At 33.4% G+C, this 24,237-nt stretch overlaps 3 protein-coding genes across 4 annotated transcripts; 2 read left to right on the top strand and 1 right to left on the bottom strand.

Moving 5' to 3' along the window:
- The first annotated feature begins 2,012 nt into the window (after positions 1 to 2,012).
- On the top strand, positions 2,013 to 3,579 carry LOC126750981 (pyrroline-5-carboxylate reductase 3). Of its 2 annotated transcripts, none has more exons than XM_050460864.1 (5): positions 2,013 to 2,052; positions 2,331 to 2,707; positions 2,778 to 3,146; positions 3,222 to 3,283; positions 3,352 to 3,579. In XM_050460864.1, exons 2-5 carry the CDS (start codon positions 2,366 to 2,368, stop codon positions 3,413 to 3,415), a joined length of 837 nt encoding a protein of 278 aa, XP_050316821.1. In that variant the 5' UTR covers positions 2,013 to 2,052; positions 2,331 to 2,365; the 3' UTR covers positions 3,416 to 3,579. The 2 variants fall into 2 exon arrangements, with proteins under 2 accessions (XP_050316821.1, XP_050316820.1); XM_050460863.1 differs by having other exon boundaries at positions 2,049 to 2,092.
- Positions 3,466 to 4,689, bottom strand: LOC126750974 (pre-mRNA-splicing factor 18). The gene has a single exon (XM_050460855.1). The coding sequence runs from the start codon at positions 4,613 to 4,615 to the stop codon at positions 3,593 to 3,595; it is 1,023 nt and encodes a 340-aa protein (XP_050316812.1). The 5' UTR covers positions 4,616 to 4,689; the 3' UTR covers positions 3,466 to 3,592.
- An 87-nt stretch (positions 4,690 to 4,776) lies between these two features.
- Positions 4,777 to 5,954, top strand: LOC126750989 (coiled-coil domain-containing protein 124). Its single transcript, XM_050460875.1, has 3 exons — positions 4,777 to 5,100; positions 5,155 to 5,402; positions 5,464 to 5,954. The coding sequence occupies exons 1-3, from the start codon at positions 4,891 to 4,893 to the stop codon at positions 5,648 to 5,650; spliced, it is 645 nt and encodes a 214-aa protein (XP_050316832.1). The 5' UTR covers positions 4,777 to 4,890; the 3' UTR covers positions 5,651 to 5,954.
- Positions 5,955 to 24,237: the final 18,283 nt, after the last annotated feature.

Raw genomic sequence — 24,237 nt, 5'->3', positions numbered from 1 at the left:
ATGCCTGAAATTGACATTTGGTTTCAACAAGACGTTGACACTTCCCACACATCGCATCAATCACATCAATCAAAACCATCTGAGACGTGGCCACGGCCAAAATTTGAAAGAGATAATCTTCAAAAAATAAATGCCAAAGGATGTTCTCTGGAATGATAATAAAAATTCCCTATTAAATTTTAAGTTTCTTCGTTTATTCTTTAAAAAAGTATTCAACAGAACTTCGCAATGATTCTATAAATGAGGTTTACCAATGACTAATAACTTATGAATAACATACATATTATGTATGTACGAGTATGAATATATGAACACTGGTATGAATAGTTAGGGATTACATTTTTTAATATAAATACTCTGCTGCGTGCTCGTCTAACACATTCCGTTTCCATCTTTGTATGTTTGAAAAATGTCTTCATGTACAAGGGAATAAACAATTTTTCAAAACATTGCCAAGATTTAATGTAAAAAATAGAACAATAGTTTCTACTTTTGTAATAAAAACGATTTCCTATTATTCTTTCACATTGTCAACTCTCACTATTTTCTAAATCATTTCAAGCAAAGTTTCACTTGCGCTTTTATTGCTTGTGGCAAATCGAAAGAAGCCATCACAACGTGATTACTTTTCGTACAAATTAACGAGCAATAGTTAACGGAACATTTGCAATTGTTATGAATGAATGTCGGACAATCAGCAGAGTCAATCAACTTAGAAATTGTTCGAACAACATACTATTTGACACAAAAAAAGACAATCGCACACCTGTACATGTATATATTAATCATGTAAACGCATATATATGTACATACATACATACATATGTATGTCTATATATGTACATATAAGTAAATAGAGAAATAAAAATAGTTGGTAAAACTGTGAACAAATCTGCACGAAATTTTCCACTTTTCGGCATCAGACTTTAATATTTAGAATATCTGAAGGCAGTAGTACAATCTTTACAAATAAGTACATAAATTGCGTCGAATGCAGAATAATCTAATTTTGATAAATAAATATAAGAAAAGCGAATGCACATTTTGGTTATTTACGATATGTACTGCCTCGAGCTATTTCATTGCTGACGCTTCCACAAAAGCCACTTTGTAATATGTGCCATGCCCGGTACATTTTAACTTGGATGTAGCCATACATATGTATGTATTTTCTTCATGTTCAAAAAGAAGTAAAAAAATTGGTTAATACGTACTTCCATCGGCAAATTGGTAAGTAAGTAGTTGTTTGCATATTTCTGGCTTCCATTTAATGGAAAATCTAGCACTCACAATTTTGTATTGATTTATTTATTAAGCGAGCAGTAGCCGGTTGTTGATTTAACTAATGCACAATAATGACATTGTTTAAAACACTAATATTGTGCACATATATAATAGAAATATTTACAGCCATGCTATTTTAACAAATAACAAATTATACTCCACGACTCCTTGTGTATTTGGCCTTTCCAATAATAATATGAATGATTGTGAGTATTTTCTTCAGTGATAAAATCCCTGTAGTAATTGTGTAAAAAACTGTAATGGCGCAAACAAACTCGCAGGAACCAATATATTTGAAATTGTGTTTATTTATATTTGATAATTATTTGACGTAACAAACTCAAGCTTAGAATCACACTATTCAACGATAGGTGGCGCTCAACGGAAACGCAGTGCAAAATTTGGTTGAACTATTTTGGGAAACAATTGTATAAGCGCTTATAATACATATATTTATTTACAGACAAATTTAATTATATAGCTCTAAATAAAAATTAAACAAATGTGTAATAAATGTAATTGTTTTTTTTAATATTAAAAACATATTTGAAAATATCTAATTTAAGACAATCATGTTATATAACTTTCTTATAATCAGAAATGAAAACTTCGCTATCTATAAAACGACCTTTTTATTTTATATTTTATTTTTGTTTAAAATTTTTTCAAAAAACAAACTTAAGCTAAACATCTGGCAATATTAATTGGTAATTACGTAAAATAATCAGAATCTTGTTGCCGGCTACGGAAGACAGTTTGTAACGCAAGGTAAATTGTGATAAAAACAGAATACGTCCACTGATAAAAGGTGATAAAAGCTATGAAATATAGGTGCTAAGTTAAAACATACTTGCTAAGAAGCTAATTGCAAATGACAACAAATTTTCAGCGCAAGAGAGAATAGCGAAAAACAGCTGTGAAACGAGTTCATACACTGACAAACCGTTTTACCCATTCCACATGCTATTGGGATTTAATCAATAGTGTCTATTATAATTTCATTGATATTTGTATTACTGTACTAAACTTTGCTACATATTCCCCAGTTATTGTGCTAGCCCTTAAAGCAATTGTGAGAAGAATGGCGAAATTGGATGAGAAAATCGGTTTCATTGGCGGTGGCAATATGGCATTTGCCATTGGTTCCGGTTTGATAAATCGGGAATTTGTAAAAACCTCACAGGTGCTGGTGTCGGGACCAAACCTAGAAAATCTTGCGCGCTGGCGTGCGCTTGGCATTGCAACCACAGACGATAACTATGAAGTACTGGACAAAGCCGATATTATATTCATATGTGTGAAGCCACATATTCTCACACCAATGGCTGCACAGCTGCGTAGCTTACACTCGCCTACTTTAAAAGATAAGGATAAGCTGTTTGTCTCGGTATTAGCTGGCGTTAAGCTAAAGACACTTGAAGAGGTATTTAGTTCTATTAATTTGGATATAAAAACAACTGAACTAACTGAAAATGACTTGCATTAATTTTCAGAAATTCTCATTTGTGGAAGGCTTAAAAATGATACGCACAATGCCCAATACGCCAATGCAAATTGGTGAAGGTATCACAGTGTATTCACCTGGTTCCTATGTGAAACAACAAGATTTGGAAAAATTGCATTTAATGCTGAACTCTTTGGGCATTGCTCAGCAAGTGCCTGAATCGATGATAGACCCAGTATCGGGTGTTGCTGGTTGTGGTCCTGCATTTGTATATACAATAATTGAGGCTTTGGCTGATGGTGGTGTCAAACAAGGAGTGCCCAGACAAATGGCATTGCAGTTCTCCGCACAAATGTTATTGGGAGCTGCTAAAATGGTTTTGCTAACCGGGAAACATCCAGCTGTTTTGAGAGATGAGGTAGCTAATTTTGACTTTGTTTTTAGTACCTTGTTTATTTTATTCACGAATATACATTTATTTGAAATCAACTAGGTTTGTTCACCTGGTGGTGCTACAATTGTAGGTGTACATGAACTTGAAAAGGGCAACTTGAGGTATAAAATAAAATTAGTAAATTTTTGAATAAATATTATAAAAGACATGAATCATTTCACCTTTGCAGATCGACGCTCATCAATGCTGTAGAAAAATCGAGCGAACGTGCTACTGAACTTGGCAAAAAATAAGAATACAGCAACAATAATTCACTTCCAATAGAGTAAGCAATTTGTGACAATTTTAGTTAAAAATAATATTGCATATTTGCAAGCCTTTATTGATTGTATTTTTCAAATTTACAACTAATCTTACGTTTTAGCAAATTAAATAAACATTTGTGAGTGTCAAAGTATTTTCAAACTTGTTTATATGCGATCCTTTTTGCTGACATACTCTACACATTTCGAGGGATCAGTTGGAAAGTACTCTTGGCATTTCGTCATCAATCGTTTCAAGCCTTGTATATACTTTCTTTGTGTTTCGTCATTCATTACATGTGCTACGTTCTTGGAGAAAATTTTCTCACGTCCCGTACGTGCGTGAATACCCACCATAGTGACACCAATAGGCCAGGGTGCATTGCCTATGGCCATCTCTAGGTAAGCATCACTCGCTGTGATGTAATCGCGATTCAATAGACGCTTACAAATATCACGTAAACTATCTAATATGTCTTCGGGCAGGGTATGATGCTTAAGCTTACGAAATAATGGCTTCACATATTCACGCGTCTGTGTGAAAATTACACGTGCCATTTTAGTTTTAGTTGACATTATTTCCTGCTTTGAGTACGAAGCGATTTGATCATTCCACATTTTTAATAAAAACGTTAGCAACGTTATTATCACATCCATGTCGTATTCTTTGTTTCCACGACCCATCTTAATGGCACTCTCTTTTATGCTATCCCAAGTGACCGTTTCATCCAATTCGGCAAGATCGGATTTTTGTTCTTCTTTAGCGGTGGGTGTATTGGCGAACATTTCTTGTAGGTATGCTTGATCTACCTGTTCCATTGCTTCCTGGAAATCGTTACGGAATCCACGATTAGTTTCAGGCTGGGAGATCTCGCATTGGCGCAGGCGATGGAACGCATCTGATTCTGTTTCACCAAATATAAGTATAGGTTCGCCACGTTCGCGTAAACGACGTATGACTTCAGAGCGCGGTAGAATATTTTGTCCGTCCGAGACATAGCTGTAGTGTCCTTCGGGTACTTGGTCTTCCTCGCGACTTTCTTGTTTTTTATAACCAACTTTTTGTAGGATTTCTTCTGTATTCTTGGCAATTAGTTCACCACGTTTGAAGTATTTTTTCTTATCATCCACAAGCTGCTTTTCCTCAAGTAATTTTCGCTTTCTAGCGATTTCAGCTTTTATTATGTCCATTTCGTAAATAATTTACTTTTTTCTGTACTGCACTTTCTTGTTTGTATCAAAGTTTATGTTGTTTCTTGATTACACTGACATTCGCGTAAACAGCTGTTTATAGTGAACAGTGTTGGAATATGATTGTAAAAATATCAAATTTGTCAACCTTAACAACCCTGGTCATGGACTCTTACAAATGTCAATATCCATCAAAATTTCGCGAAATTATTGTGTGCAACAATTAAAAGAGCCTTAAAGGCATTCAATAGAAAATCCTTAAATTATTTGCAAAAATGCCAAAGAAAATGGTAACAAATTCAAAGGCGGTGGAGGCGCGTGAACGAAAACAAGCTGTGAAACAGGCCAAAAATGAACGTGCTGCTAAGGAGGCAGAGGATCGACTATGGGCAGACAATGATAAAAATTTGGCCAAGAAGCAACAAAGGCGTGAGGAAGAGGAGAAGAAACGGGCTGAGGCAATAAGACGAAAGACGGAAGCAAAGGTTTTTGTTCACTTACATTACAAATTAGCAAATATTTAAATTTTTGTTCTATAGGCGCTACTCGATCAAGAAATGTCATCAATTAAGACCCAGGGAAAACAACCACTTGCTAAGATACATCGGCAGCAAATTCTGGAAGAATTGGAAAAGAAGCAACGTGCTATTGATGCCATTAACGCAGCTAAACCACAGTTGGGAGCACGTGTTGTTTTACCCGAACCAGTGATCGAGGAAAATCTAAATCGTTCCATGGCCGATGTTGAAATTGCAACAAATGTCGATCAGGCCTTGGCAGCACTGAGGTAAGAAAGTTATTTCTTGTTTATTACATTTTTCTCTATTTTTTATAAATTCTTATTTTAGTGTGAAAGACAGCGAGGAGGACAAACATCCAGAAAAGCGAATGCGCGCTGCCTACAAAGCCTTCGAGACAGCCAATATGCCACGTATCAAAGCGGAAAATCCATCAATGCGTTTATCGCAGTGGAAGCAAATACTTATGAAAGAATGGAACAAATCACCGGAAAATCCATTCAATCAAGCACGCTGACCATGATATCCGTTACAACAACAACAACCAATGAAATCACCCATTTTGAACCTGTGATTATTTGACTGATTTGCCAGATTTAATTTTGAAATATAGTCTGGAAATTCACGGATGCACTCTGGATAGTGTTAATTATTTTAATTGCTTGCACATAATCAACCTGCGAATGTGGTATATGCCTATTTAGTTAAATTCTTTTAATAATTTATGATTTCATTGAAAAAAAATTTAAGAAGTATGCATTTCGTTTACTTTAAATATATGAAATATTCATAAATATTTAAACTAGCTATAGAATATAGAATTACAGTTTTTTATTTCGGGACTTTGTTTCTAAGTGACGGCACATAAGCTTTGCCGTTATAATTAATATTTATTGAAGACTTTTTTAAACTGAAGCAAAATCGATCGCAGTGAGTGCAATAATGTCAACTTTCCACAACAGCCGATTCCTTACCGGAATTGATCTGGATTTCATCCAGCCAAGGGCTGTTATTTCGAGGAAAATCTTCCCTTATTGGATTGGTAAATAAAAAAGGAAAGAAGTACGTTATCTTCCGTTACACCGAATAAGAGCATCCTATAGTGGTTCGAACAAAAGAGTAGCTTCTTGAGGAGCAAAGGACTTGTGCAAAATTTCAGATCAATATCTCAAGAATTGGTGAACAAGTTAAGTTCGCTTATACACAAACGGAAATGGCTGAACCAACTCAGCCGGTCACTTTGATCAGTTATATACATATGTACATACATATACATACATATGTATATACATATATTGTATATGGTAACCGACCTTTCCGTCTTGGTGGTACAAATTTAATACTTGTTCAGAGTTAATATAAAAAAAAATTGAAATATTAAAGATTTAACTTTGACGAACTCAACAAAATATAATATTCTGCAGAGTAACACACCATCAGGGCAAAAATCAAAATTCATTGAGCATCAAGATTCAGCACTTCATTCCAAGCAAGCTAAGCCATTACAAATACACAGAAACTTCATTTTAAACTCGAACTACTCTATAACGGTGTGATTGTTACGTGATTTGAACACTTAACACTTGAACAAACTCGTTAATTGTTGCAGGTTGTTATTCTGGTGATATGGCCAATTTAGTTGAACGCTAACCGAAAATTGTTGTTTTTATTTTTATATGTTTTCTTGGTGGCATAAAAGTGTCATTTTGTCGGGGTGAATGAGAGTGAAAGTAGTGGAATGCTTTGACACCATCGAGGTATTGACCAAAATTAAATAACGTTGTTAACTGTAAACAATTAGCAATGAGATGGCTCGGACGCTAGCAAAAAAATGAAAGAAACGAGCAAAAACGCCAAATTCACATTGTTAATTGCGGCGGTTAGTTAGGTAATTAGTAAAGGTAATAACAATTGCTGTATGCAATGTTAACGATGAATTGTAGCAGTCGTCAACTTTACACAAACTCAAAACATATAATTTTTATTTTTATATAAAATAGCAGTTATGGCAGTTTGGTTTTGGTGCAAGCAAGAGGAAACACAAATATTCATACAAACATACATATATATTTTTGTATGTTTTGTTTATGTTTGTATGTAGGTCTAAACTTTTATCTACCATAAATGTACATTACAGCATAAAGACACTGGTTTGATGGGAAAATTGGCAAAACAACACCGTAGGTGGCACCATGTAAGACCTTCGTTGCTGCAACGTGTTGGTGGTTTTTTGAAAATCCACTAAAATCTACCTTTTTTTCTTTCTTTTTAAAACTTGCGGTTACATTTCAATTTGCTCACATACGATTTGCGCAGGAGTACCCTTGCGGTTTGTGGGCGACGTTAGTGCAAAGCGTGTCACTGTCACAAGGTGTGTGATGAAGCATCGATTGTTGTGCCAAAATGTCGCACAATAAATATTATTTAATTATTAGCGCATTCGCAAAAAATATCGGTTTGTACGAAAGCAGTTATGTGAGCACTGGCGTAAGCGGGAAAATTTTAATGGGGATCTAACTATGCGTATTTGGGAAGGAAGTTTCAAAACAAGACTTTTACAATAGCAGTGGCTCTAAACTCCCTTTTAACATAATCCGTTTTGGGTTTAAGGAAAATAGCCTGGATCATTCGATCTCAAAGTGACACATCTGTAAAAATATATTTTTGTGAAGAAAAATCAAACTTTATTGTTATTGTTGTAGCTCTTGAAACTATAAAAAATTCCGTCGTTGGTTGAATATATATCCAAATCTTTGCCTTCAACTTGTTAAATGTATGTTTTCTTAACTTAAATTTATGAAAGCTAAAGAAACTTGTGAAAGCTCTAAATCTCCTGTATTCTGTGTTATGAGTTTGCCTTTTATGACGTGATTCTGATCATCAAGCAGAGAGGGAAGTTATAAACATTGAACCAAATAGTAAAGTACAAAATCATAATGTATTGGCCTTATAACAGTATTCTTGGGATTTTTTTTTCCAAATTTTGAACCCTTATTCAATAAAAAATGTTTTCAAAGTATTGTTTATCTGAAGCTATAATATTTTCTGATTTTAGAGTAGTTTGAGGATTCCACACCAAAAATACTGAACGGCGTGGCGACGAAAACCCAATTGAGCGAATTTTAGAACCGTGTTTCAGTAAAATGCTTTGCATCAAGGTCTGCTCTATAAGGCGAGCGAGGCAAACTTCCCAGCAGCTTTTTCCAAATAATTTTTAACCGGTCTTGCAACATAAGACCGAAAGTTGTCATGATGGAAAGTTATTGTCTCATGTCTAGTCGAAATTCCGAGCCTTTTTCGGGTCATCCAAGTAGAGGTACTTTTTGCAAATTTCCAAGAAGATTCGACGTTTTCGAGGCAAATTTTGTTGAGCGATGAGGTCCATTTCTGGCTCAATGGGTATGTAAACAAGCAATGTTTCCACATTTGGAAGAAACAGCAACGTAAACAGATTCAAAGCTGCCGTTTCATTCAGAAGAAACAACGGTTTGGTGTGGTTTGTGGGCCGGTGGAATGATTGGTCTATATTTCTTCAAAAATGATGACAGAAACGTAACCGTCAATGGGGACCATTATAATTGACTATTTGATGCCTGAAATTGAAGCTCGTGATTTTCGCGACATTTGGTTTCAACAAGACGGCGCCACTTCCCACACATCCCATCAAACAAAAGATTTATTGAAAGAACACTTCGGTGAGCAAATAATTTTAAGGTTGGGCCGGTCGATTGGCCACCAAGATCGTGTGATATCACTCCATTAGACTCTTTCCAGTGGGGATATGTAAAGTTTAAAGTTTATGCGGACAATGCCGCTGCGATTCAGGCCTTGAAGTAAAATATCACGCGTGTAATTCGCCCATTACTAGTCGAAATGCTCGAACGAGTAACGAAAATTGGATGACCATTGGACCATCTGAGATAATCTAAATACCAAAGAATGTTCTTTCGAATGATAATAAACATTTCCCATTAAATTTGAAGTTTCTGTGTTTTTTCTTTAAAAAAGTAGGGAACCTCGAGGCCCTTTAGTAACATATATAAATATATAGTACTATTTATATAAAACAGAACTACCTTGTTTCTTGCGTTCACTGGTCGCCTGAAAATAGCCAAAACACTTATGTACCGGAATATTTATCTACCGTCGACAGTCTATGCGGCTAATGACCACAATATCCCTCTTGCATTTTTTCAAATTGGCGCTCCAGTTCATAGAAACATTTTATTGTATGCTTGTAAAAATAAGCCCAACAACATCAACCTACTTAAGTGACAGCGATAGTTTACAGGTACTTTTTATTATGAAATTTAAGAAAAATATAAACAAAAGCAAAATTGTTTTCGCGTGTTGCGTAATGGGAAATGTGTTCATTAAATAGTTGGCAAGGCAAATGAATCATAACAATTTGAAAAAACGATAGTTTGGCAAGCGCTGCCACTTTATAAAAAATCATTCAAAACCCATTGCACCAAATGAGCTTTGATATTCGAGAGACGGAAAGCCCAAAAATATTTTCGTAATAATTTTTGCAAAAAAACTTTAATTAAACAGTGACTTTAAAGTATTGGCACACATAAGTATGTATACTAATATTGGTACATATACATATACATTTATATGTAATATATGTATATATATATATATATATCATATGCGCTTGTATAATAATTTTCTCCACCCATAAAAACATGCAATTTATTTATTTACAATTTTATGATTTCAAATGCACTTTTAATTAACGCATGAAACGCACTGCTCTCTAAAGCCGGGCTCACCAGGCGGTACCAACCAGAAGTAAATTTGTCTCATTAAAAAATTTCACTCTTTAAGCAGATTAATTGGCGCTCAGTCGCTTTTGGCTGTCACGCCTGAACGGTGGCGTGAAAATTGCAACAACAACTATGCTCTTACCTGCCTTTAAGTATTATTAGTTCACACAAACAGCCTTACACATATATACATACATATACATACATATAAATACACTAAATAGTCTAAGAATGCCATTTTTAATTGTTTTTGTTTTTCAATAAATATTTTCGTTCTGCAAATATGGTCAGCAGAAAGTGGGTGATTGCAATTTTTGGGTAGCTACCGAGACTTTAACTGACAAGTTGGACAATTTTATATGCGAAAATGCACACACATACATTTCTAAATATGTATGCGTATTAGGGTGGGCCTAAGTAAGGTTATATATTTTTTCTTCGATAAGGAGAAAATATGTTTCGAAATTGTGAAAAAAAATTCTGCTAAAGTTTGAGCTCTTAATATTAAAAGTAACAGTAAAAGTAACACATGAATAATTTCTTATTTAGATATTTAATGCTTTTGAACAAATTAAAGTTAAGTAAAAATTAAAAGTTATTCTCCTAACAAATTTAAGAGTCAGCAAAAGCGGTCTATAATAATTTTTTTCCAAGTCGAATCGTTCAAAAGTTATTCGAGGTCAATTTGAAATCCTTAAACTTAATTTTTAAAATTTCAAACTAAACTAAACTAACTACTAAACCAAATAATGCTTCAAAATGAAAGAATATCTTATTTTTTATGAGTTTTCTAGCTAGTGTACGTATCACCTAAAACTAAACGAGATGGGTATAGGGTTTTATATATAAATGATTGGGATGACGAGAAAAGTTGAAGTCCGGTTGACTGTCTGTTTATACTTTTGCCCATCCGTGCTAGCTGTAACTTGAATAAAGATGGAGATATCTTGATGAAACTTGGTATGCAGGTTCCCTAGTACAAAAAAATACGAGTTCGTAGATAGGCGTAATCGAACCGCTGCATCAACGCCAGGCGGATCAATCTATCTTGTAGCTTATTCGTCCTCAATCACATTTTCATGCGGCGATGTGTCGACAAAGAGCGTTCAGTGCTCGCATTCGTCACAGGAAGTTTGCAGAATATGAGAAGAAAACTATGTGGTATAGGTCTAGATCGCAGTTCTTCTATGTTTCCAATGCAGTAAACGGTAACTGGTTGTCTTTAGACTTTTGCTTCTGCCCCAATGGCACTGCCATTGATCAAGTTCATCTTTGAGGCTTTGAATCTATCTATAAAGCAGTCAAAAAAATTTTCCATTTCTTTGGTTTTCAAAGCACATACTTTTTCTGGAAGCAGCAAACTCAGTTGAAATCCATCCAATACTTCTCTAGAAAAGCGCTTCTTTAAATCTTCGCCGATTATATCCAACAGAGGAATGTACACTAAGACCCTGTAGTATTCTTCGCAAGTTCTTAAGCAAAAAATTTTCGCGTTTTGTTTGTCGGCCGCAGTTTCCTGGTTTTTCTTCGTCAACTTTCAATTTTGCCGCCATTATTTTTCGTGCCTGAATAAATAGATCGAAAGTATTTCTCAGCTTTTTGTCTTTGATTTCGGAACGTTACAAATAGCGTGTCTATCATATTTAATGCCTTTGCCAGATCGATCGATTTTTTCTGAAGAATCACGAGGAGTGAGTGAGTTAGAGATAGAATATACATACACACATATCGTTGCTTTTCCCGCTGTTTCCTTATTATGTTTCTTATTATTTATATAATTTCCCTCATTTCCTCTCTCTGAATCCACCACTGCCTTTAGTGTATGCCACTTTATGAACAACAATTCTTCAAATCCAATCATAGCTCTTCAAGCCCCTAAGTACCGAATATTTGGACACCAGTACCTAAAGTTGACTTTTGATCGAAAATATTGGGCAATGTGTGAGATATGTAATTGATATTCAGGGATAATCCTTCTCTATGAATTTTTGCCAAAAATGGGTTGAATCGGCTCAATACTTCCCTTAACCCTCATATACCTAATATAAAGATTTTCGAACATCCGGCTGACAATATATGATAGGTTTTTTAGTATGTGGCATGTTAATAGTATGTGATATTGGGAAAAATAGATACAATCGAGTTAATACCATCCAAACTTTCATATACTACATATAATGATATTCGTTTTTCTAACAAACCTTATGCCGAATATGTTGATCAGTGTATGAGATACGTAGGTTGCTATATATATTTCTGGCCTAATAATGCAAATAGGCATATTTATCAACGAAAATGGTTTTTTTTTTTGTTTTTTTTTGTCGATTGCTGTTTTGTTTCGGGCTCATGCGCATAGATCCATGATTCGTCACCTGTGACGATCTTATAAACGTCTTTTGAAGTACCGCGATCGTATTTTTTCAGCATTTCTTTACACCAATCCACACGAGCCTTTTTTTGAGCGATTGTCAAATTGTGCGGGATCCAACGAGAACAAACCTTTTTTACGGCCAGGTGTTCATGCAATATCGAATGTATGCTGGTAGGAGAAATGCATAGGCATGCCTCTATCTGAAGGTATGTTACATGACGGTCTTGCATTATCAGTTCACGTACGGCATCAATGTTTTCTGGCACAACGGCTGTTTTTGGACGACCTTCACGGAATTCGTCTTTGAGCGAGCGTCGGCCACGATTGAATTCGTTGTACCAGTTTTTCACAGTGCTATAGGATGGTGCTTCATAGCCATACAAAGATTTTAGTTCATCGATGCACTCTTGTCGTGATAATCCACGTCGAAAGTTGTGAAAAATGATTGCACGAAAATGTTCACGGTTAATTCCATTTTTTGGCCGAAATGAGTTTTTTAATTCCCTGTAAATAAAACAATTCACGATTAAATGACAAAACGTTCTGAGTGATTTTATACTAAAAAATGTCAAACTTTCCAATGGAAATGTCAGATTGCACCTGGCAACACTTAGTGTTGCCCTAGGCCAGAATATATATAGCAGCCCTCGTATATGAGTATACGATTCCGATCCTCTGTTAGACGTTTTACACCTTTCGGTATTTCCCTGGCCTTGATTCTTGCAAGATGCAAGAGTATAAAATGTTGGGTTTCACCCTTATTATTGGATAAATTCATTATTATTCATTATTTTTTTTTTGCATTTAACGAGATTGAAAAAAAATCGTTAAAAAGACATTTTGTAACACCAAGACGGAAGTATTGACTTTTTTTTTGGTCCACCCTAATGTGTATAAAGTATCATATATACATATATACTAAGTACATTCAAAAGCCGCATATTATTAAGGTAAAATAAGAAAGTTCTTTGAAGAAATTAATTTTCACTTTTATAATGCGCGTTCGTTAAATCGTAATTTCATGTTGAGTATTTCTCTTTACTAAAATAATCAGTATTAATTGGCTAGCAGTGTTCTAGTTAAATTCATTAGCAGCATATTGTCATATTTCTGAATGAGTTAGATGCTCTTTGCGATTTTTTTTTTTATTTCAAAAAGCTAAATCATAAAAAAATTGCATAATAATTGAAGAAAATAATTTTTTTTTTCTTCCGCCACCACCAAACTGTAGCATGTGCTGTAAATGCTTTGGCCTGACTGCAAGAGCGGTCTGTCGGTAACAACCAGACACTTTCTCCTCCACTGTCCAGACCTCAGCAGGCTAAGTTTGAAGCATCTCTGTTGTCATACATTTTATGAACCCGGCGAAATGGCTGGAATTGATTTTAGCCGCCTCAATAAATTTGTGGCATGTGTTTTGTAGATATGCCACGGCCTTTTTGATCCATACATAATAGTTCTGGGCATCACAACGAACAAGCGCCTCCAGCAGTCCAATTGGGATTAGTCGTGAATTCATGAGATATCAGCGCATTTGCCTAACCTAACCTAAGATCACTCTACAGACTTCTTTTTTCTTTTCTAAGAGCACGCTCTACTACATGGAATATAGTTTCATGACATTTCATCCAATCGTTATGCGGTTATTGGTTTCAAAGCAGTGTTGTCCATAATATTTTTGTTTACAATGAAAAAATGACTTTCGAATTTTCATAAAGCATTCTTTCCTGACTGGACAAAGTCTAGTGAAAACAAAGCCATGACTATCAACTAGATCTCCTCGCAATGTGTACGGCGGATATGGTCTTCAATGACTGTTTCCTCTATACCAGACTCAAAAAGTCGCTCGATAGAAAAATACTCACACTGAAACTCTCTGAAATCGGAGGTTTAACTAATTTGGAAAAAACGGTAGTTCGTAAATCACAATTTGAAATAATACAAGTGCAAAATTGGAAAATTTTGAACTTAAGGGGCACAACTACTCTGTCAGCCTAAAAGCGGAGATTTTGTAGCACTTCTAGATGTGATCTAGTGACTGATGCCCAGAGCGTACTGAAGTTATGGTTCCTTGCAACCTGCTGAATGGCAGTGAAAGCATGACATCAGGTGGTGAACCCGATTCCCCAATCGATGACGATGGAGCAGACGTTCCATTGACCGACAATGAAGAAGTTTGAATAGCAATTACCCGTCTGAAGAACAACAAAGCGGGGGGGCGATGATTTGCCGGCCGAGCTATTCAAATGCGATGGCGAAGAACTTATATGGACCATGCATCGACGATTGGAATTTAAGTGTGATCAATCTTCAAAAAAGAAGTCCCCACAATCTGCACCAACTACTGTGGGATAAGCCTCCTGAACATCGTATACTACTGTGATCAAATTGAATTTTTAATTTATATTTTTAATATAAACTTTTAATTTAATTTAATTTATATAAATTTTTTTCTTTCTGTAAGTTGGTAGTAGTGTTAGTGATATCTATGCTAAATTTCAAAATATTCATTAGTATTTGAGAAACGCGTCGTTTTGGAAGGCTCTAAAAGTGTTGAACAAAGAATTGCGATAATGCACCATCTCATACTGCATTGGTTATTCGTGATAATTTCGCCACATTTTCAACTAACATCGTGCCGCAACCACCGCATTCGCCTGATTTACCTTCGTGGAACTTCAGCAAATTCACATGACCACTCCGAGGACACCGTTTTGACTCAATTGAGGATATAAAAGCTGAATCGAAGAAGGCTCTGATGGCCAGCACGACGGAGGATTTTTCAAAGTGCTATGATGACTGGAAAATTCGTTGGCTTAATTGTATTGCAGCGTGAGGGTATTACTTTGAAGGAGATGAAATGGACAAAATTCACCTTTCAATTTGATCACAGTAGTATAAGGTTCTATCGAGCTTACTGTGTGAAAGATTAAAGCCCACCATCAACAAACTGATAGAACGTTATCACTGGGGCTTCAAGCGAGGAAAATCAACAACTGACCAGATATTCACAATGCGCCAAGTCTCGAAAAAGGCCAGTGAAAAGAGGATCACACACACCACTTCGTCGATGCTACTTTTGACAGCACGAAAAGGAACTGCGATGTCTGAATTTGGTATCCCCGATAAGCAAACACGTTTGTGTAATCTGACATTGAGCAACCCCAAAAGCTCAGTCAAGATTAGAAAAGACCTCTCCGAGCCGTGCGATACCAAGCGAGGTTCCCTATCGTGTGACTTCTTCAATCTATTGTTGGTGAAAATAATACGAGCTGCAGAGCTAAATAGCGACGGTATCATCTTCTATAAGAGCATACAGCTGCTGGCGTATGCCGATGATGTTGGTAGCATTGGCTTCAACAACCGCCCCGTTAGTTCTGCCTTCTCCAAACTGGATAAGGAAGCGAAGCTTATGGATCTGGTTGTGAACGAACACAAGACGAAATATCTCCAGTCATCAGTCAAACAGTCGTCGCACTCACGACTTGGCTCCCACAACACTGTTGACTGTCATAACTTCGAAGTTGTAGATAATTTCATCTGTCTTGGATCCAGCATTAAAAGCAACGTCAGCCTCGAAATCCAACTTTTGCCAACAGGAGCTACTTCGAACTTAGAGGGCAATTGCGAAGCAAAGTCCTCTTTCTCATCATCGTCGTCCTGCTAAGTAGAGAAGGACCTGGCTTCACTTGCAATCTCCAATTGGCGCCAAATAGCGAAAATGAAGAACGACTGGCGATCTGTTGTAAACTCGGCTATAGCCGTGTAAGCGGCGTCTACGCCAATGAAGAAGAAGATATATGCAAGGTGGTAGTGTCCCTTTCTTCTTGGCATTCACTTAAGTCATTAAACGATCAATTTGTATAGTCGTTTGTAATAAAAGTGGTAAAAAGTACCTTAAGAACACAATCCCACTAAATATTATACAATTTTTCTTATAACTATAAGTACATACTCGTATATACTCGTTTTTCAAGGAAGCTAGTTTTATATTAACGTTTCATAATCCATAATCATTAGCCAAAAGTCATCAATACTCCACAACATACTGCAGAGCCATAAATCGCGATCAGTAAAGCTAACAGGGCTCTGTTCTTAAGCGCTGTTAACATTTAACAGAAGCACACTTCAGTGAAAGAAAACACGCTCAACAAAAGCTCCTTCAAATTTCTCACTCCCAGCCACCTCAAGGTCTTCGCCAACTCTGCAACCAACTTGTGTTGGTCCGTTGAGCAGCTGCGACTCAGCGAAGCTGGCGAGCTAAGAAAGTTAGAGCGCCACAAACACATACATAAATACTTGTATATATATTCACACGCTTACTTTGAGGTATGGCGCTGGTACTGTCAAGGCTAACAGTAGTCACAACTTCAATGGGTTGGCGCTAGTATCACGCAGCTTAAGCTTTTTGCTCGACTGCCGCTGGAAATTGACGCTCCGGCGCGCTCACCACGCCAGGCAAGGAAGCGCGGAAGTGCCGCTCCGCTGTTGTTGTTCAGTGCTTTCTTTTCTTTTATTTGTTTATATTCATAAAAATTTCTTTTGTCGCAACGTAAGTTTCATTCGGTGCGAGACCAGCAGACGAGACGGTCGTAGTTAGAAGCTTTAGACGCTTAGTCGTGAGTCATTCGTGTCAGGCGATTGCGTGTAACAAGCGTGTGCAGTGCGAGCAAACTACCATATAACGGAAGACGGAAGGTATATTCATATGCACGCACACATACAGAGGCATATTTGTGTTTGTATGTGTGGTTATGTGCGTGTGCTAGCTTTCGAAAATCAGTGAATACGTCAGAAAAGAAACGCGTTTATCGTCGTCGGACGGACACGTGTGTTGCATGCAACCGAAAGGCGGCCGCATAAAGCAGGAATTGAAAATATCGATGAGGCAATGTGATAAATAATACGCAAAATAGACTGGTGCATAATAATAAAGACAAGCAGAAGAACTTGAAAACAAGCGTAATGAGCAGAAGAAGAAGAAGAAATAGAAGTAGAAGCAAATGAAGTTAATTGAATTTAAATATAACGATGAAAAACGGTTATTGAACGTTCCGCACGGTTATGCGCTAATGAATGCACGCCAGCGGTTACATACAACGACTCTTACTTGTGTGTGTGTGTTAGTGCGCGTTTTCAAATATATGTATGCGCGCATGCGCATGTGGAAAATTTGCATAATGGATTATTGTGACTAAAATTGCTGCAAAACAAAAACAAAATATAAATTTTTTTTAATTTAAATTTTTTAATTTTTTTTAATATAATTTTTTAATATTAAATAATTTTTTAACTGTAAATTTAAATTTTCTTATACTAAATTCTTAGATAGTTACTAGAATTGTTGCAAAACAAAAACAAAATATAATTTAATTTTTATTTTAATTTTTTTTTAATATTAAATAATTTTTTTTTAAACTGTACAAAAAAATAAAAAAAAAAATAATTTTTTTTTTTAAAATTTTAATTTTCTTAAACTTTTAAATTTATTTTGAACATTTTTATTTTAATTTTTTTTTGTTTTTCAAACCAAGAAGGACATAGGATTTAGTTCCAACGTTTTTGTAGAAAGTGTATGACAGCCTGGCTGATAGTGACTAAACTTGCAGCAAAACAATTAAAAAATATAAATATTCTATTTAATTTTTTTTAAGTTTTGAAACTTTTTAATTGTAGTTTTCTTAATTTTGAATTTGAATATTAAATTTTTTATTTGTTTTAATTAAATTGTTTTAATTAATTTTTTTTTAATTTTATTGCTAAAATTGTTTTGTTTCGAATTTTACAATTTTAAATTTAATTTTTTTAATTTTTCAAAATTTTTAAGTTCTAATTAGTTTTTTTAAACTTGGCTGGTAATGAGTAAAGTTGCAGCAAAACAATTACAAAACAAAAATAGTTTTTTTTTAGTTTTGAAACTTTCTTACATTTTAATTTTTTAAGTTTTTAAATTTTGAATGTTTTAATTTTTTTAATTTAAATTTTCTTAACTTTAATGTTAAATTTAGATTTTAAACTTGTAAATTTAATTAGTTTTAGTTTAGAAAATATTAAAATTTTAATTTGTTTTTGTTTTTTTTTATGTTGCATCTTGGCTGTTAGTGACTATAGAAATTATATATTCTGCTAAATAATAAATTAAGCAAAATGTTCTTTTATTCCAATTGTTGTTAATATAAAAATTTTCTAAAAATTTAAATTACTTAATTTTATTAATTTTAATTTTAATTATTTTTTAATTACATTTAATTTTTTCAAATTAAGTAAATTCAATAATATTTTAATTTGAAGTTTTTAGATTTAGTTTTTTTTTATTTTGCAAACTTTTTTAAATAAAAACTTTTTAAATTATTTTTTATTAAAAATTTATTTTTATAATTTTTGAAATTTTTAATTTTTTAATTAACATTTTTTTTAATTTAAAATTTGTAGAGTCAATTTTAGAATAAATGAAATAAATAGTTTTCTTTAATTTTTTTTTTTTAATTTCGAAATTTTTTTAAATTTAAAATTTCCTAATTTTTTAATATTAATTTGAGTTATTGTTTTATTTAAATTTTGTTTCAAGTAGGTAAATTTAATAACATTTGCATTTCAAATTTTTAAATTTATTTATTTTTTTTTGTTTTTGTAACATTTGTTTAATTTAATATTTTTTAAATTTGTTTTAATTGAAATTTTTTAATTTGTTAAATTTAAAAGTTTTTTATGAACATTTTTTAAGGATTTAAATTTTTTTTAATTATAATATTTAATTAATTAATGTTCATTTCTAAACTTTTTTCGAAATCAAAAAGCACATAAAAATCAATTGCAACTGAATTTAATTTTTGTAGGTGACTACGTGTTTGTAGAAAGTGAATTACAATAAAATTCCGTTACAACAACAAATATAACTCCGTGCCGCCATTGCAGGTCACAACAAATATAACTATTTGACTTTTAATTAACAAAAACGCGCTTCAAGAAAAAAAATTACACACAGGTGAGTAATATTAGCAGCATGTTAACTTAACTACCGATTATGAGCGATTTCCTTTTATTAAAAGTGTATATACTTTGCTTGCTGACTGGCGGCAATTTCGTGTTCCTTCTCACATTTCAGTGCAACGGTGCAACACATTTCTTATTAGGGTCAGTCGCTTTGTCGGTTTCCACATTGCCACTGGGCGATTAGATATGTACATATACATATATGTATATGTACATTCATATATACATATTATATACATATGTATATACATTGCATATTATATATGTACATATATATGTGTCTGAGTGCTGACTGCAGCGCACTGTCGCGCCTACATTTGCATATGTGGTGGGTAGCCATTGGCATTGCTGTCTATAATTAACATTTCTTTGGCGTTTTCCTTTCTCGCTTTTCCATGTTTTTGCTTTTATTGTTGTTGTTGCTGTTGTCAGTGCAACCCGCAGGCGTTTATGCATGTTGTCATCGTTTAGCTCGGCACATTTACTTGTTCAAACTAAAAATAGCTGGCTGCAAATGTGTAACACTGGCCAGGTTTGAGTCATTTGCCACAGCGAGTTCGTTGCTTAAGTCTTTTGTTTGCTAGGCGTTTTCATGCAGGCTTGCTTTCTTTTGAGCGACAATTTATCAACTCTGCTGCGCATAAACGCATATTTATGCATAATCGCCGCCGCACACACACACACTCATACACACATGTGCACTTTGTCATTTAAATAGCTCAATTTGCTTGCTCGCTAAAACTTCTTGATTTTTTTCTTGTTTTTGCGCTTGCTTCTGTTACCATTTGCATTCCAGCGCACACATACATTTCTGCATATGCCTGTGCTGTGTGCTTTTATTATAATTTTCCATGTCGTCGTTAGTTTTTTCTCTCTATTCTCCAGCTGCCATATAAATTCTTTGTCTATCTGCTGCCCCTTTTAGCCACTCTCCATTTTCTGTTGCGCGCGCCTTCGTAATTTAGCTTGGCGCTGCTTTGCTTTCGTATTCACCTATAGAAGAGCAAGAAAGAAAGAAGTTAATTTTTTTAGCGGCTGACCTACAAATTCAGCAAACAATCAGCGCTAACGTCCAGTTTCCTATTGCCGCATGGCGTTCGGCGTCGCGTCGCATTTCGTCGCGCCAAGTCTGTTGCTGCGGGCCATGAATGTGCTAATAACAGTTTGAACAACATGTTACAACTAAATATTTTAGTTGTTCAGGCGATTTTCAGTGATTTGCTGCCATGATTTTGGCGAAATTCGAATTGAAAACAAGCAAATCTGTGTTCTTCGAGCAGGCGGAATAATTTTGTTGATTTTGAATAGTTGATTAATCGTTTTTCGTGCAGCTTTAATAGAGAAGAAAAATTAAAATTAAAATTTAATTTAAAATTAATTATAAAATAAATTAGGAAATCCATTTGACATGCAATTGCAGCAGTTTTGGAGTTCTTTTAGTACCCTCTTCGTGTATAATATTAATTTTAATAAAATCCTTTGGTATAGTCTGCTGACAACTGGTAATTTAGAGCTCTGTCTTGTGTCTGGCTTGCGCATGAAATTGTTTTATTGCTCAATTCTCACATATGGATGAATGCATGGCAAAAATATTAATTCACTTTTCACTTTCATTAGCAAAATTTTTAATTTGTTTCTAGATTTCTATTAAATTTCCAACACAATATAGCTGTTTCATGAATAGAAAACTGTTTAGAGTGAGTTCTTCGTTTAATATTAAAAGCGCATTGAATTGAATGATTTAAATGTTCACATTGACCTGTTGAGAAGGTTTAGATAGGTCCGTCAGTATGTCCTTACATACGTGAGCTTGTTCTTCAGTTTTTGAGATATCGTTTTTGAAATTTTACATACATACATACTTTTCTTTCCAAGGAACTGCTCACTTGTCGAAATAGCAGTTATCGGACCATTATAGCATATAGCTGCCATTCAAACTGATTTCTCAAAAACAAATACTTTATGGAAAACTTTTTTATTTCAGAAGCTATCTTCACGAAATTTTATATGTATTATTGCCTAAAACAACGCTTCAATCTCAGAAGAAATTGTTCAGATCGCACCTCTATAATACATAGCTACCATATAAACTGCCCAATCGAAATCAAATTAAGATTTTATAAGATATCATTTTTTTAATAACTAAGCACTAAATTAAAACATTTACTTTAATTTGGTACAGTTAAACTTAGTAGCAAGAGCACCTGTGGGTAAAATGGAGCGATAAATGAATAACTAAATACGCGAGAGATATTCAATTTAACCTCCGCGATGGTATGTGAGGCCTTTAATGGAGCCGGGTCAAAATTGGACGTTAGGCGTGGTACTGCCCACTTTTAAGGAAAATAACATAACTCATGTCCTGCTATGAGATATTTTATACAAATTCAGAGAGAATCCTTTACTGATAGTAGTATATCTGTGTGTCAAAAATGGGTTGAATCGGGTCATTTATGTAACTAATAAAAAATTTTCGGTTTTCTGGGTGACTGTATTTTAATAAAATTATTTTTTTTTTAATTTATTTGGTTCAATTGAATATAATTTTATTTAATTTTTTAAGGTTCTTTTTAATATATTATAATTTATTTAATTAAAAAAATTAAATTCTTAATTAAATTAAAAGAAAAGAACTAATATTTAATAAAATATTTTTTTTTTTAATTTAATTTAAAAAAATTTTAGCGTATTAAAAAAATTAATTTTATTAAATTAATAATGTTAATTAAATTAATAAATTTTTTATAATTTATTTAATTTAGTTAAAATTTTTATTTTATTAAAACATTTTTAATTTATAATTTATTTAATTTGGTTAAAATTTTTATTTTATTAAAACATTTTTAATTTAACTAAATTAATAATATTAATTAAATTAATAATTAAATAATTTTTTTTTATTTTAATTAATTTTTCAATTTAATTAAAACTTTTATTTTTTAATTCATAAATAATTAAAATAAAGTAGCCTTAAGTAAATAATTTTTATTAATTTATAACCTTAAAAAATTAAATAAAATTGTATGAAAGATTATAGATTAAATAAAAAAATAATTTTATTAAAATAAAACGCGAACGGCAGAGCTGAATGAAAAAAAAATAAGATTTTAATTTAATTATTAAAATTAAATTATTTTAGTTTGATACATTTATTAAATTAAAATCAAATAATTTATACCAAATTTTTAATAATAACTTTTAATATTAATAAAGTTATATTAATCCTTAATTAATTAATCAATAATTTTTATTTAATTTTATCCGCTTATTTAATTGAATTTTCTTTTAGTTTCCATTAATTTTATTATAAACTGTATACTCGCACAATTTGTTTTTAACTCATCATACAAAACACCACTGAATACACATACTTACATACAGCTGTTGACAGCTAATTAGAAACGGCATCTATTTTAAAGTAAATGATGTTATTTTCCAATAAATCAAGTATATTTATTGAATTTTCACTTATTTTATTGAAACCTATGTTAAACTTAAACTCTAATAGTAAACATTTTGCATAAAATTCGTTTTTGTTTTGAAGATTTTAACAAAAACATGTGGACTCAACATTTTGAGTGCGACAACTAATTAGAAACGAAAATATTTTATCAACAAAAAACAATGATTACAAAAACTTGCTCACTTTCAGTTAGTACTATGTTGGTTATCTCCTTTACTTTAATATTGCTTCACATCGATTCCGAATTTACGTTATAAGACTCTGACACCACACCAATGGTGTAGCTTGCCATGCCGTTCTAATTTCATCACAAAGAACATTCATATTTGGGATATTTTTGGTGCATATGGCTCTTTTAACATCACCCAGAGATGTTCTATAGGGTTTAAGTCCGGGCTGGACGATTCCCACTCCAAAATATTGATAGAATTTTCATTAAAAAACTTTTGTGTCAACTTGGAAGTATGCTTTGAATTTTTAACTTCCTCATAACAGGCAAATTTTCCTCAGCCCATGGCAACATGACATTTTTTAGGATTATCCAAAATCCACCCACAAAAAAGTGAGCGTTTCTAATTAGCTGTCAACAGCTGTATATGCTATACACAATTAATATAAATATAACACCCAAATCCACCAACTCTAATAAATATTCACCGTTTGTTCTGCTTCCTTTTGAAAGTAAAAGTGTCTGCATAAACCGTCGTTGCTAAACTCATACAAAATAAATAAATTAAGCACAACAACACCAATCCATAAGCAATGCCTTGCCATACTATTTAATATGCATAATTTCCTTTGCCAAAAATGCACAAACAACAACAAGTATGAATTTAATAAAACCGAAACTGGGTTAATTCCACAAACGCAACACGCACACTCGCACTGCACACACACATACACCTATAAAACACCTGTTTTGGGCATGTGAAATTACGGCAACAACAACAACAACGCGAGTGTAGTGTGCAAAAGTCAACAACCAGCAAATTAAATATTTTCATAGCCAATAACCGATAAGCGCAGAATTTCTTTCCGGCAACGGCACACATACAAAACGCAACGGTATGTGTGAATAGCAACAACAACTATAAAAGCGCTGTCACTCAATTTCGTAGCAAAATTTTTTTTGTGTTGTTTTTGTGTTTAACGTTGCGTGTCGGTGAAATTGTACATTTCTTTAATGAAATTTGAATTTTTGTAGCTTTGGGTGCGCCTGCTAGATTTGGGTTTGAATAAAGACAACAAAAATATATTTTAGTTGTTAGTGAGCAATGCAGATATTTGGTAGCGTGGATAGAAATTTCGCTTTTTATTTAAATTTTACATTGAGTCATACTATTTTTTGTGTGTAGCGAAATAATTGAAGCTTAATTGTAGATTTTGAAAAGTAATTTGGAGAAAAAAATTTTAACTTTAGTGCAGCACCAAAGCTATAATAACCTTTTTCTTATAGTAAAAAAAAAATATAAAAAGTGTTGATCAGTCAGTTTGCAGGGCAATTA

Source organism: Bactrocera neohumeralis, chromosome 2 (assembly GCF_024586455.1).
Source record: "Bactrocera neohumeralis isolate Rockhampton chromosome 2, APGP_CSIRO_Bneo_wtdbg2-racon-allhic-juicebox.fasta_v2, whole genome shotgun sequence".
In the NCBI taxonomy this organism is placed as follows: domain Eukaryota; kingdom Metazoa; phylum Arthropoda; class Insecta; order Diptera; family Tephritidae; genus Bactrocera; species Bactrocera neohumeralis.
Note: the sequence above shows the minus strand (reverse complement) of the source record. Positions and strands in the feature narration are given on the sequence as shown.

Bases quoted from the DNA above. Each gene is read 5' to 3' on its own strand.
- LOC126750981 (XM_050460864.1), top strand. From the start codon at position 2,366: ATGGCGAAATTGGATGAGAAAATCGGTTTCATTGGCGGTGGCAATATG. The intron at 2,708-2,777 runs GTATTTAGTTCT...ATTAATTTTCAG, and splicing joins AGCTAAAGACACTTGAAGAG to AAATTCTCATTTGTGGAAGG. The intron at 3,284-3,351 runs GTATAAAATAAA...TCACCTTTGCAG, and splicing joins CTTGAAAAGGGCAACTTGAG to ATCGACGCTCATCAATGCTG.
- LOC126750974 (XM_050460855.1), bottom strand. From the start codon at position 4,615: ATGGACATAATAAAAGCTGAAATCGCTAGAAAGCGAAAATTACTTGAG.
- LOC126750989 (XM_050460875.1), top strand. From the start codon at position 4,891: ATGCCAAAGAAAATGGTAACAAATTCAAAGGCGGTGGAGGCGCGTGAA. The intron at 5,101-5,154 runs GTTTTTGTTCAC...TTTGTTCTATAG, and splicing joins GACGAAAGACGGAAGCAAAG to GCGCTACTCGATCAAGAAAT. The intron at 5,403-5,463 runs GTAAGAAAGTTA...TTCTTATTTTAG, and splicing joins CAGGCCTTGGCAGCACTGAG to TGTGAAAGACAGCGAGGAGG.